This window comes from Cololabis saira, chromosome 17, assembly GCF_033807715.1.
Source record: "Cololabis saira isolate AMF1-May2022 chromosome 17, fColSai1.1, whole genome shotgun sequence".
NCBI lineage: Eukaryota > Metazoa > Chordata > Actinopteri > Beloniformes > Belonidae > Cololabis > Cololabis saira.
In genome coordinates, this window is record NC_084603.1 from 21281498 (window position 1) to 21296381 (window position 14884).

Here is a 14884-nt window from a genome sequence, read left to right on the forward strand (position 1 = left end):
CCTTTTTATTTGAATCAAAATGGACAGTTAATTTGTCTTTCTTGTTTTGCTTTAAGGCCAACATCTGTAGTTGCTCGTAGAGCTCTATGCCTTATTAAGTCCTGTTGGTTTTACTTAAAATACTCTTGAGTACACTTGACTGTAACGATATGGCGATGCACTTCGGTGGCTACAGTAGTGCATGCTTGCATACGTGTGTGTGTGAGAGTGTGTGTGAGAGAGAGAGAGAGAGAGAGCTTGCTGTACTACAGTCAATAAGTGAGATGAGGAGGGGGAGCCTCTGGAATTTATAGCAGCCATAAAGCTGCCGTGGCCACATAACAGAAGTCAGCAAAGCCCCACTGAAAAAAATCATTCTCAATCATGTCATGTTGAAATTGATCACATCCATGCTAAAATAGACTTGAGAAGGCTCGAGGGGCTTGATGTGAAGATTCTTGAATTTTAATGAAGATTAAATGTGGTTGCATCAGTTTTGAGAGTATCTCAGATGGATTTTATAGAATAATTTCCTTGAAGACCCTTCCAACATTTCCGTTTTGGTATCATTAGGGCGCAAACCTCTCATTTGTAATCTTGAGGTTGTTTAACGCGCTTTTTATTACACACTTTGCATCATCTAATTTAATACAATTCGTAATTGATCTAACCATTTGCAAATCTTCTTCCTCTGTACCAGGCCCGGGGAGCTGAAAAATATGAGAACAACACAACAAAATTTAAAATAAAGGTTGCCTTTTTGAGTTTTTTTCCCCAAAATACACAGCAAGGAACCAAAAAAACCTAACATTTCAGAAAATAGAGTATTTCAGAAAATGTTCAAACACAACATAATTTTATAAAACCCATAAAAGATCAAAAAGGTTTCCAAATACAACAACAACTGACATGTTTTGTGAAATGTGTTCCTTGTTAAATAATGTTTTGAGCTTTTTGTTGTGTTTTGTGTGGTTAAGCTGGTTTTTGAAATACAAGTTTTGTTTTTAGTATTGTACTTTGTAAAATGTATTTATGCGTTTGGTTTTGTTGTGTTTTCCTTTCCAGGTCCCCTTTTTTGCAATATGAGATATAATGTGAAAATTATGGGATGGCTTCCCCATTATATAAATCCTTAAAACACTTTGGTGTGATGCCAGATGACAACAACAAGCTTATTTCTCTCTGATGTGACACTGCTTCATTTCTGAATGCAAATCACTGAGAAGATTGGTAGCAATATATCGTTCTTATGCATTCTGGCAGAAGGGAGGGAGAAAGGATAGATTATTGTTAAAAGTGAGCCGAATGCAGTGAATAAAAGGCTGTTGAAAGACTGTGAATACTAAAGTAATTGTCTGGCCACTTTTAGCTCAGACAGTTTCAGCTGAATCTCGGTTCAGTCTGGCAATATTTTTTTTTCTTTTTAAATCCATAAAAATTTCTCTTTGAGACCAGTGTGCCAGGATTAATGATGGATATCCATGCGGACAGCCTCTTTAATAAAAGATGAGGCGATTATCTGCCATGTTCTAGGCTGTCTGATAAACAAATCTTTAAAACAATATTTTAGGCAACCATCATGGCTAAAACACCACTTCAGTTGTCTAAATAATAAACTCATGCATAGCTCTGAGATAAAAAAAACAAACAAAAACACATCAGGCTGTCCTCTGCATTGACATACGTGTCCTCAGAAGAAGGGCACAGACAAAGCCGTCCAAATGGTGTCAGCAGTAGGGACCTGCTTTCCTTTGATATGAATGAATTGTAATTAATTTTTCATCTGCAGAGAAAGCTCATGGTTGCACAAGCTATAGAGCCAGCATGGCAGAGAGAGACATAGGGGAGGGGGAGTGAGAGTTGTAGATGTCAAGATGAGATTCAGTGCATGCATGAATAAGGTCACAGTTTGAGAGGTATGCCTGCAGACGACTGCCTCTGTGCCAACAATCTCTATTCAGCTGTAGACTGGAAGCAGAGTGCATCCATCATCCTCATATTGTATTTCTCAAATCCTCCTAAAATACACAATTCATTTGTCATCCTCGTATATTGCTTGTTCATTCACAAACAGCGTACCACCCTCTTGTATTTTATCCCTCAGAGTGTACTCTCTGAAAATTGGTGGCAGTGCAGCTCAGATAGCACATGAGCCTGTGGCCAAAGCAGTATTATGCAAGAAATGAATACAGGCCTTATGTATACCACTTGTGGCAGGGTGGAGGAGCTGCAGCCACTCAGGTTGATTGGGGCACAGGTGGCCCCAATCAACCAATCCACCCTGCCTGGCTTGATAAGTCATGGCTGCACAGCAGAAAGGGGCTGCTGCTGCTGGGAGAAGGTTCTGCACGTGTGTCTTGGGTGTGTCTGGAGAAAATAAACGTTCCTGCACTGAAACCTGTGTCCTCTGTCCTGTCGGTCGGCCCCGTAGCACTCGCCGTGCTACACTGGCTCCCAACGTGGGGCCCGACAGGATGGAGGCACTGGCACAGAAACTGGCAGACCTGGCGGCCCTGATCCGGAGCCAGGCGGAGCGGCAGACTGCAGCGCTGGAGACGCTGGCAGCGCAGCAGCCGGCAGGGTGGGGTCGCCCGCCTACTCTGCTCGCAGAGGACCGCCCCTTCACCTTCAGCTACCCGGACGTGCGGCGAGGGGTGCTGGACTGTCCAGGGCGGTCCTCGGAGGACGACTCCTTTTCCTTCACGTGCCCGTACGTGAGGCGAGCGGCACGGGACCGTCTAGAGAGGCCCTCGCCGGTCCTGGAGGCGCTGGTCCTGGAGGAGGCTGTCCTGGAGGAGGCTGTCCTGGAGGAGGCTGTCCTGGAGGAGGCTGTCCTGGAGGAGGCTGTCCTGGAGGAGGCGGCTGTCCTGGAGGAGGCGGCTGTCCTGGAGGAGGCGGCTGTCCTGGAGGAGGCGGCTGTCCTGGAGGAGGCGGCTGTCCTGGAGGAGGCGGCTGTCCTGGAGGAGGCGGCTGTCCTGGAGGAGGCGGCGGTCCTGGAGGAGGCGGCGGTCCTGGAGGAGGCGGCGGTCCTGGAGGAGGCGGCGGTCCTGGAGGAGGCGGCGGTCCTGGAGGAGGCGGCGGTCCTGGAGGAGGCGGCGGTCCTGGAGGAGGCGGCGATCGAGGAGGCGCCGATCCTGGAGGCGCCGATCCTGGAGGCGGAGACGTCGGTCGCCGGGGCGGTCCTGGACGTGCAAGCTCCAGAGGCGGACCAACGGCTGGAGCAGTGCTGCGTCGGGGAGGGGGTGGTCCTGGACGCGCCGCGGATGCCGTCTGGCCCGAGGCCACCCTGGGCCCAGTCCCGAGAGCGGCGTTCTCGGCGGTCGGCCCGTCGCCGAGGACGACCTCCCGACCGGTCTCTGTGGTCGGCCCGTCGCCGAGGACGACCTCCCGACCGGTCTCTGTGGTCGGCCCGTCGCCGAGGGCGACCTCCCGACCGGCCTCGTCAGCCGGCCAAACCGGGAAGGCCCGGAGGCGCAGTCTGCGGTTCCTGGCTTCCTCTCCCGCTCCGAGGGGGGCGGGGGGGAGTTGGCTCGGCCGGATGGTCCCCGGCCTGAGGTTGGCGATGGGGGTGTGTGGCAGGGTGGAGGAGCTGCAGCCACTCAGGTTGATTGGGGCACAGGTGGCCCCAATCAACCAATCCACCCTGCCTGGCTTGATAAGTCATGGCTGCACAGCAGAAAGGGGCTGCTGCTGCTGGGAGAAGGTTCTGCACGTGTGTCTTGGGTGTGTCTGGAGAAAATAAACGTTCCTGCACTGAAACCTGTGTCCTCTGTCCTGTCGGTCGGCCCCGTAGCACTCGCCGTGCTACACCACTATATTATCTTTCCTCCCAAATAAAGTATAATTGATGTGGTCAGTGTGGGCACCACTGCCTTTGGCTTTCTGCTGATTTTATGTGTCAGTGTTAAACCTAAATACAAATATAAGCAATTGTTAAGATTAGATTTCCAGAAAAATGAGATAAAAAATAAAAAATAGAAGGGTTTCAGCATTAAAATAGAAACAATAGAAATAGAAACACTAAGGGAGACATTTGACAGTCTAATCCAGGGGTAGGCAATCCTGTTCTTCCAGTACCACAATCCTGCATGTTTTATATGCCTCCTTGCCTCAATGCTCCTGATTTAAATTAATAATCATCCCTGTAGTGTTGTCATCTGGGTCTGCCCAAATCTGTCTTTTGTATCAAGGTGTAGAAAAGAAAAGAAACATCTAAAATATGCAGGACAGTGGCACTCCAGAACCAGGGGTGCCTACCCCTCGTAATCCAACCATACATATTTATGTTGCAAGTGTATTGAACTGCTGCAGTCTGCAGCAGTGAAGCTAGTTTTATATATTGTAAGAGAAGCAAGGCAGCATGGTGGCTTGGGGGTTGGCACTGTTGCCCCACAGCGAGAAGGTTCCTGGTTTGACTCCCTAAGACCGGTGGGGGTCTTTCTGTGTGGAGTTTGCATATTCTCCCTGTGCTTGTGTGGGTTCCCTCTTGGTACTCCGGCTTCCTCCCACAGTCCAAGAAAATGCATAGGTTAATTGATGTTTCGGGTATAGAAAATGGATGGATGGATAAGAGAAGCAATATTTTCAATAAAAATAAGCAATAATTCATATAGAAAGCTAATTATCTCCTCTCCTCGTGGACCGACTTTGGACACCCCTGTTTTAGATGCTGGTGAATATCCTGGTTTAGACACACACTCATGTACAGGTTGATGCTGACCAATATGTCAGTGGTACACCTGTTGTCATGGAAACGAGTCAGGCTACCTATTGTAGCATCCATATCATGCCACTACAGTGACAAATGAAGGTTGGTGTTGGATAACAGTGAACTGATCCATCTCTAAACAGTGCACTAATAGTAAAGGCAGTGTGTTTGCGTAGTGCCAAGTATTGGAAGAATCCACTGCAAAATGTGCATTGAATGTGTAGGTCTGGTGACCTGTCCAGGGTGGATTCCTGCCTCTCGTCCTGAAATTAGCAGGGATAGGCTCCAGCAGACCCCCGTGACCCTGCAAAGATAAAGCGGGTATAGAAAATAGATGGATGGATAAGAGAAGTCAAGTCAATTTTATTTATAAAACATTTCACATTACAAGCATGGACTCAATGTGCTCAAAAATACATAAATAAATAAACAAAATTACAAGTTTACAATAACAGAAATAGATAATGAGTATGACAAGAGAAAAAACAATAATAACAACCATAATTCCATCTTAACAAAAGTGCGATCACCCATGAGTTTAGGCAAATGCCTGTGCAAAAAGGTAGGTTTTTAGTCTGCTTTTGAAAGTGGGCACTGTTGGAGCAGACCTTAGTTCCTGTAGCAAGGAATTCCAGAGAGTGGGACCGTAGTGACTGAGCAATATTTTCAATAAAAATAAGCAATAATTCATATAGAAAGCTAATTATCCTGTTGTAAACAGTGATATGCATAAAAATGATTATGCCCTTCTACCTTAAGAAAACAAGCATTTTAATATTTATACCTGTACCTTTGTATTTTTGAGTATGGTTTTACATTTTCATTCTCTTTTTTTTCCACTTGGGATTTTCGACGTACTACGGACTGATGTGTATACGCCCATCGAAGAAGTGGGCGTGTCTTCGGCCAAGCCCCGCCCCACTTTACCTTTTATGGTAATTGCACGGCCCGTTGATTGACAGCGGACAGCAGCTGCTGAGTTGCTCAGACATGGCGGAGGATACAGTGTAACTGAGGATCAGCGGCGGAGTTACGTGAGTTTTCCCAGCAGTGCGTGTCGGCAAACTGCGCATGAAATGTTACAGAGGAAGAGGAAAACGCGTCCAGCCAAAGCGCACTCTGCACGGGAAGCAAAAAAACCCGAGCTGAACCGCTCAGCGTGAGGAAGATGGAAACATGTATCGCTGTTTAGTGCAGTCAACAGCCCTGGGCAACAAACATGGCTTCTTGTGCCTTTTTCAACATGCTGTAATAAAAATTGATCTCCCTCGCAAACCGATGTCGCGGTGGTTCCGGCGAACTTCAACTTCGAAGTTCAGCTCCCTGATCGCTCGGTACTTTTGATCGTTTTTGCGGAGCCCTGCATCCCCTAACGGCTAGCCGGGGAAGCTACGGAACTACAGAGAGAGAGCCATGGAGCCAAAGCACAAAGAGTTGCTGGACCGGTGCCACCAGAACCTGCTGGAGTCCATCACGGACGCGGACCGGGTCGTGGAGCTGCTGGTGGTGTCCGGCACCCTGAGCCAGCTGGACAGGTTCGAGCTGGAGCAGAACTGCTCGTCCAGCGCGGAGAAAGTGGAGCACCTTTTGAAGATGCTGATGAACAAGGAGAGCGACCATTTCCTGGACCTGTGCGTGGCCCTGGAGAAGGCTTACCCGGACCTGCACGCTGCCCTGCTGGCCCACCACGCAGGGGGACCCGTGGACCACTCCACCGGTGAGAACCAGCCCCGCAGCGGGCTTTTTTAAGCTCGAATTATGGTTCTGCGTTGAATTGACGCAGAGCCCCTACGCGGAACCATAAATCAGCATACCGCGTAGGGTACCCGTAGGCTCTGCGTTGGTGTAACGCAGAACCATAAATCAGCCTTAAAGCTGAGGGGGATGTTGCTCTATATTTGCAGAGTAGGGGTGGGATGATACGGGTAACTCATGATTCAATACTGTGGCGATAATGTGGCCAACGATAACGATAATATCACAATACACGATATCTACGATATTCGATATATTCGATATTCATCCACGATATATGTGACTGAAAAAGAAAAAATACCCATAAAAAGGAAAACGTCTGTAGTTATGCATTTATTCAATGCCAAAAGTTCATAAAATGTACAAAGAAAGTTCATTTAGTGTCTCACTGCCTCCTAGTCTTGTGAATGTAAACACTGTACAGCTGGACAAATTGAAGTGCATGAACAATAGTGCGGTGACAACCGCATAAATCCATTATGTGTGTTGTAATAAAATATCGATATTTGCCATCAGTTTATCTATTATTTATTGCGATAGAGGGCGCAACAATATGTTGCAATATCGATTTTTTTCCCCACCACTATTGCAGAGATACTAAGATAGTCCATGTTCCAGAGCCCAAAATTTCACTTGTCAGTAACCACTCAAGGTAGGGCTGGGCGATTTTGGACAAAAATAAAATCCCGATTTTTTTTTTCTCTGAAAACCCGATTTTCGATTTCGATTTTTTGGTTAAAACTACAAGACAATGGAATAAATTGTTTCAAATATTTTATCTTTATTTTTAAAGAAAAAATGGAAAACAAATTTCCCTATTGGGAATGAAGTGCAATTGAAAGATACTGTAAATCCTCCTTGAGTTTCGTAAAGTGACAACATTTACAATTTTCTTGACCAAACAAAGATGACTAAATGAGCTCTGTCTGTAATGCAGCCAGCTGCAAAAAAGGAAAATCGATTTTCCTTTTTTTGATATCGATTGTGATTAATAAATCCGATTTAGATTTAAAATCGATTAATCGCACAGCCCTAACTCAAGGTAAAATTAAAAAAAAATGTAATTATGATTTTAATTTTTTTTGAAAAGATCCATGTCTATAGATCAGTGTTTCCCAACTGGGATTGAGGCACACTGACCTGCATGTTTTAGATGTTACCCTGCTTCAGCACACCGTGATACAAGTGGCTGTGTCATCAACAGAATTGTGCAGACCTTGATGACAAGCTAATTAGGACCATTAATTAATATCAGGTGTGATGATGAAGGGAAACATCTAAAACATGCAGGACAGTGTGCCCCAAGGACCAGGGTTGGGAAACACTGCTATAGATAATATTTTGGTATGATAACCCTCCCTGAGTGGCAGCTGTATCATAGTTATCAGCTCATGAAGTTACCCAGCCCCTTCAGAGAATTATATTTTAGATCAGGGGTGTCCAAAGTCGGTCCTCGAGGGCCACGGTCCTGCATGTTTTAGTTGTTTCCCTGCATCAAAACACCTGATTCTAATTAACGGTCGTCACCACCTTGTCATCAAAGTCTGGATAGTTCTGTTGATGACCAAGCTCCTTGTATCACAGTTTGATTTAAAAAAAAAGGAGGCATCGAAAACATGCAGGACACCGGCCCTCGAGGACCAACTTTGGACACCCCTGTTTTAGAAGCTGGTGAATATCCTGGTTTAGACACACACTCATGCACAGGTTGATGCTGACCAATATGTCAGTGGTACACCTGCTGTCATGGAAACGAGTCAGGCTACCTATTGTAGCATCCATATCGTGCCACTATAGTGACAAATGAAGGTTGGTGTTGGATAACAGTGAACTGGTCCATCTCTAAACAGTGCACTAATAGTAAAGGCAGTGTGTTTGTGTAGTGCCAAGTATTGGAAGAATCCACTGCAAAATGTGCATTAAATGTGTAGGTCATGGTGCATATTTAATTGAAAACATGCAGATACTGTATTGTTTCGCTCATCAACAGTCTTAGTCCATGGGCCAGACCAGATATCAGCACCACTCAAGATGACAAAACTTGCTTATCATTTTTGAAAAGATCCATGTCTATAGATAATATAATTGGTATGATAACCCTTCCTGAGTGGAAGCTGTATCATAGTTATCAGCTCATGAAGTTAGACTCCTGGTTTAGACTCGTATACAGGATATCTGTCAATGTTTCACAATATTGTCTTTTGGTATAATTTTAAAAGGGGACCTTTTAAGCATTCATTCAAGCTAAGATGTGAATCTTTATGACCAACATAGAGGTCATTGCAGCTCTTTAAACTATAAACAACACACATTTTTACACAATTTTCGCCTAAATGATATACTATCTTTTAGCCCTGTGTCATCTAGGAACAACAGAGACACAAAATACAAAAACTGGAATACTCACAGGAACCCTTTTAAAATGATACCAAAGACAATATTGTGAAACATTGAAAGATATCTTGTACATGAGTCTAAACCAGGATATGCACCAACGTCTAAAATGTAATTTTCTGAAGGGCCTGGGTAACTTCATGAGCTGATAACTATGATACAGCTGCGACTCAGTAAGGGTTTTCATACCAAAATATCATCTATAGACATGGATCTTTTCAAAAATTATAAGCAAGTTTTGTCACCTTGAGTGGTACTGATATCTGGTCTGGCTCAAGGGCTAAGACTGTTGATGAGTGAAACAATACAGTATCTGCATGTTTTCAATTAAATATGCACCATGACCTACACATTTAATGCACATTTTGCAGTGGATTCTTCCAATACTTCGCACCACGCAAACACACTGCCTTTACTATTAGTGCACTGTTTAGAGATGGACCAGTTCACTGTTATCCAACACCAACCTTCATTTGTCACTATAGTGGCACGATATGGATGCTACAATAGGTAGCCTGACTCGTTTCCATGACAACAGGTGTACCACTGGTGTGTGTGTGTGTGTGTGTGTTTGTGTGTGTGTGTGTGTCTGTGTGTCTGTGTCTCTTGAATGTGTCCATCTAAGACGTATGGTATATCGTTCCAGCTCTCTGGGTTTATCCTGCCAGTGGCTGCTTTTTGACCAGACATATCTCTTTCTCACAACAACTGCCTCCACTTCAGTGATTTTGGTTGCCATTGCTCAGAAAGGAAGGTCAACCAACTGTAAAAGCATTGTCTAGTTTTTGCTCTGTCCGTAAGACTGAAACCTACTAAGTGGCTGGCTTGCAATCAGCGTCATCCCCTGGAGGCTTGAGTGCAGGATGCGCCCGGAGATCCAAAAGTACTGAGGCGATGCACAGTAAAGCTCTTCTTTGACATACATTATTTAATACATAAAACAACTTTGTTGGCCCTGTTGGTGATCATTACATAATTGTCGCGTCTGTTATAGACTACCATGTCCGTTACGTTCTGCTGCCAAGTATCCCTCAGTGTATCTTCAGCAAGACGTCTGTTGATGGTAATGCTGAGTTGGTTTCTTGCTGCTCTGCTGCCAGAATCCCAAATGCCTCCCTAAGCTTCCTAGTATTGAGTGTTGCTGCAGGAGAATAATACTCATCCTGCAATAGGTTACCTGTAAGTAACTGCAAAACTGGTCCCCTCTTTGAGTCCCTTGACTTTGGCATGATTGGCGATGTGGACTTAATTTCTTTGGCCTTTCTTGGACCATTTGCCATTTCTCTTCACTCACATCTTTATTTTTATGCTTGTATACTGCTGGGCCGCAGAGTTGACCTGCTCTGTATTTGGAGAGAGAGCACAAGTAGTGAGTCTGACTTGTCAGCCTGTGATTATTCAACAGAGGATTAGGCCTTGCTCTCCTTCTCTTTGGTGTAAACTTTCTCGGTTAGACACGCTTTATTATGCCTCCCCAGTCCTCTGTATTAGTGGACATGTTTTGGCTCCCCCTATTTTGAATATATAAAAAAAAAGCAGTGATTTTTTTCTTTTTCTTCTTTTTTTCCCGTAGTGTGCCTTTATTGTCTTTTCAATATCATGATTTAGATGATGTGATTAGCATGTTTTAACAACACTTGTACGAAACTGAATACAAGCTTCACAGAGTCGCTTCAGGCATGGAAGCTAGTAGAAAGAGCTCATATAAGATTAAATCCTCAGAGCCACGGTGCGTCTGTGAACAACACAGGGTGTGTGAAGAGAGGGAATCTGAGTGTGATGAGTCTTGCTGATAGCAACCTGCTCTCAGCTTGTCCTGTTCTCGTGCTGCCTGCCTGCTCTAGTTGTCTGATGTTCTTCCTTTGCCAGCTGAGCCTCCAAAGGCGGGCACACATTAAATCACTCCAACTCCAAAGACGCATACTCTTCCCCCCAAAGGAAAAGTACACAGATGGGCGCATTAATACTCAATTGTTTAAAGCTGAGGCTTTGTAAATTATTGGTGTTTTGCTGGAAAAATGCTGCATATTTTCTGTTGAGGACATGCAAATAAGTCATTCATTATTTATCCTGTTCTGTGGATCTGTAAGCCTGGGAACTGTGGCTCATCCTTCTGTAAGAAAACTTTTAGCTCTGAATACATTGCAGAGTAGACATTCACGTTTCTGTGTTTTCAAAATAAAATGTAATTATTTCATACATCCAAACACTGGTTGTCAAACGGATTTCATGCTTTTGCTTGTGTGCTCATGTACTTGCACTACGTGGGGGAGTGTTTAACCTAAAGTAAAGAGATGTAGAGATGTACCTGCAACACTCCTCCCCCACTTCTTTTCGATTCAGGGGTCCGTGACAGTGATTTAAACATGCTCCGAGAGGAGAAACACACAATTCTCCCTGACAGTCTGCATCGTCCACAGTCCTCTTCTTCTGCCTTCTCTTGGCCTTTGTTTTCTTATCGCCTCGGTCTCTCATTTCCATGTTTTCTCCTTTTTCTCTGATTCACCCTTTCGACTATCCTTCTCTTTGCTATGACTCATTATATTCTTTCCCCAAAACTTGAGTGGTTTCAATTCTCTGCACGCTTAAATAAAGTGACACATCAGAGAGACAGAAGAGGGTAATAGAAAGAGGGAGCAAGAGCGAGGCAGACAACAGGCCTTTTGTTGAGAAGTTGAGCAGGCCCAAAGTGTCCAGTCAGCAGCTTGCTCTGTGTACAGCAGCCTAGGACATTGGCCTGTGTTTTTGTGTTATTGGAGGGGGTGCTCTCCTCTCTGTCAACGAGTTTCTGTCTCACTCCATAAACCAAAAGCAGGCAGACAGAATAAGTTATCACCCCGGCGCTCGTTGTCACAAGCATGGCTCTTAAATATCTCCCACGAGCAAGGCTTCACTTTCTTCGTCGCTTTCTGTCGGCATCAGCGTCCGTCACTCAGTGACACACTGTCACTTACCTTGTCACAGCACTCACTTCGCCTTTACTCATTCTTCACGTTGGTTCACTGTCTCCTAGCTGTGTTTTAGACACACAGAGACGGTCATCAGTTCATCTGCCGTTACATGACATTTACAAGGTCAACGAGACGTTAACCTCAGCACTGGGTTGTAAGCGTGTTTGTTCTACTCGTTTTTTTGGTTCCACAGTGTATCACCGGGGTAAACCATATGATTTTTTTTTTCTTTACTTTGATTCACATTAATATCTGATGGCAGGCTACACTTCATGAGAGAGCTACAGCCAGGAGGCTGGACTTTGGAACAGGACTTGAGTGCCTCTATATATGTGCTACGCCACATCCTAATAATCCTTTTAAGGTAGAAGAAATGCCATAATCTAAATATTCATCTGCATTATGAAGTCATGGAAATGACTCCACCTTCTGTCATCATCCTAACCCCCATCTGACCTTTTCTATTTTTTCTCTCTCTCTCTCTCTCTCTCTCTCTCTCTCTCTCTCTCTCTCTCTCTCTCTCTCTGCAATACTGTTTTATTCCTCTTTGCTTTTTAATATCCATACTATTTCTCTAGCTCTGTTTGTCCTGCCAACAGCTGAAATCATTTGTCCTTCAGCCCTTTGAACAAGACCTCAAACCTAACTTCTGTGGATCAACAATTTATAGTGCCTTTTAAGTCTTTTGAAGAATGGACAGTGGTCAGAAAGGAGTCTTTTTAATGTACAAAATGTACACTGTTTGGCTTGGTGTGTGTGTTTTTTTTCTCGTTTTATTATAACATCAGTGGCATGACTTGGAGCAAATCCCAGTTTCCAATCAATAACTGCATGGATCTGGAGTCCGACTTGAATTTTTGATTGAGTGGCTTCTGTCTGTTAGGTTTGCAGGACAGCACTATTGTCCGGAGTCTTTCAGGAAATATTTCTGCAAACATTTGACCTGTTACAATTAACAGTTTGTAATGACTGAGTATGGATGCGTTATCTTCATCGGCTCATCAGTAGATTATTTGTTGTTCTATTTCCACATCGTTTTTTTATAATTTATAGAAGTTGGATGATTGATACAGATGATGCCATTTAAAGCCTAACGGCTGAACAGACAGAACAAACATATATATATATATATATGTTCTTTAATTTATTTCCAATTATTCTTTAAAAACTTTAGAGGTGAAATCAATTATTCTCATGTTGCTGTGAATCTTTATATATTTGCACAATTTGATGGCAGTTGTTGGGGTCGGGATTCAGTTCATAATGTCAAAGACTTATCTCTTTAAAAGCCTGTTGCACTCAGAGTGTACAGTATAAAATACCCTCATCAGTGTTGAGTCCTGTCTGAGTAATTGGGATTTCACAATGCGCTGCACTGATCAATAGTTGATTTCGCTGCTTTCTACATGTTGTGGAGATGCTGTTTGTAGTTGAAAGAAAAGTGAAGAGTTGGATGGATAACACTGCAGCTATCTTTCTGTCCCAACATGCTTAGCTTTGCTCTTGTTGAATGAATTGTGTGCAGCTCCTTTTCCTCAGCACTTTGAAGAATCCATCCAGACATGTCCTTCACTGAGGACGGGACTAGCTGGATCTATGGAGGAATTTCTGTTTCTCTTCCATCCACATTAATTAAATCATTGATTCATTATTATTATTATTATTATTATTTATTATTGTCTTTGATAGTTAATTGTAGCAGAGGCTGACTTGCAAAGTTAATATTAACACAGTTAACTGTACTCTAATACAGATGCTGCCAAGAAAATTGTCTTTGCCAAATTCACTAAAGGAGTTTTTTATTTTTTTTTAAAATTTGATATGATAAGAACGTTGGTTCTTTTGTGAACCAAATGTTTTCCCCCCCTCAACACCTATGTTGCTTCTTTTTTTTTTCTCGGTCAAAATCAAAAAATAGCTTCTCACCATCTGCCAGCTCTGCTCGTACGCCCGCTGTAAGCAACGTTTCATACTGTTGCACAGACAAACCGATGTGCTCTGCTTCATTTTCTTTATTTTCCTTCTTTTTATTTTCTTAAGTAGCAGAAATCCAAGCATGTCGAGCACTTATGTGATACTCCAGCAACCTGCTCCCCTCGTTGTTATGATGTTTCTGGCTGACGTGATCAACCTCGCTGTTCCTATGATTAATATCTGCCCTGAATTTCCATCCTGAGGAATCTGATCAAGTCAGGGAGCCTAGAAACAGGAACGATAAACCTAGAAATGTGTTGGGTTTGTTTCTGCTTCGATTTGCATCCAGTGTCTTAGTGGTGTCACGTTGTTCACTTGATGATGCTTTTTAAGACGTCCACTTCCACACCATGTAAGGCTGGAATGTCTCTTCTCGTCAGCGAGCCCAGCTGTTGGTGTTGATATCTTGGCACTGGGCCTCCATGGATTTGGGTGTATGCTTCTGATCGAGCCCTCAGCAGAGGTGTGTGTTTGGCTGCTCAGTTTTTCCTTGGATCTAACTACTCCTCCTTCACAACATGTGCTTAACTTATTGTGGAAGATTTTGCTGCAACCCACTGTGTGCACAGTAGTAAAGGCCTGTCAGCCACATCTCTAATATAATATCTGAGTCATGATTATAGGCTCATTTTCTCTACACTAGGTTCCTTTCTCATGGTGACCTTTGAAAATTATGGTGCTGCTTAATCACTGAATTATCTCAACATGCCATGATAGGCTTCTAAATTAACACAGGCTGTGATTAAACTCGGAAGGAATGTCACAAAGAATCCTGAAATTAAAGCGATGATCTTTTTCTGCACTGACAGGCTTTTTGTCAGTAATTTGGCTTGTGTTTGCCCTAACTGTTTGTAAGAGAGCATTTGGAGGACATTTGCAAAACTTTTTCACCTTTTTGTTTCTGACCCAACCCTTGGCACAGGCAAGCTGTTCAAAAGGAAATTATGTCTCATTTGTGCTGAGATAGACTCTTTGCAGAGCGATAATAGGCTGGGCTGCATAGCACCAAGGGCCTTTTTTGGACTGCGGTGCTGCTTAGCTGTTCTGACAAGTCTGCTAGTCTGAATTTTTACTTCATGTTCCAGATTGCTTGCACAAAAGTACAATATGGTTTACATTGTTT

At 43.8% G+C, this 14884-nt stretch overlaps 1 protein-coding gene across 4 annotated transcripts in view; it reads left to right on the forward strand.

The window, feature by feature from the left end:
* Positions 1-5661: 5661 nt before the first annotated feature.
* dlg5a (discs, large homolog 5a (Drosophila)) overlaps positions 5662-14884 on the forward strand; it is a 49263-nt gene continuing 40040 nt past the window's right edge. For all 4 annotated transcript variants that reach the window (XM_061745999.1, XM_061746002.1, XM_061746000.1 and 1 more), the window contains exon 1: positions 5662-6404. In XM_061745999.1, coding sequence (XP_061601983.1) covers positions 6101-6404 — 304 coding nt within the window. In that variant the 5' untranslated portion in view covers positions 5662-6100. The remainder of the gene's footprint in view (positions 6405-14884) is intronic.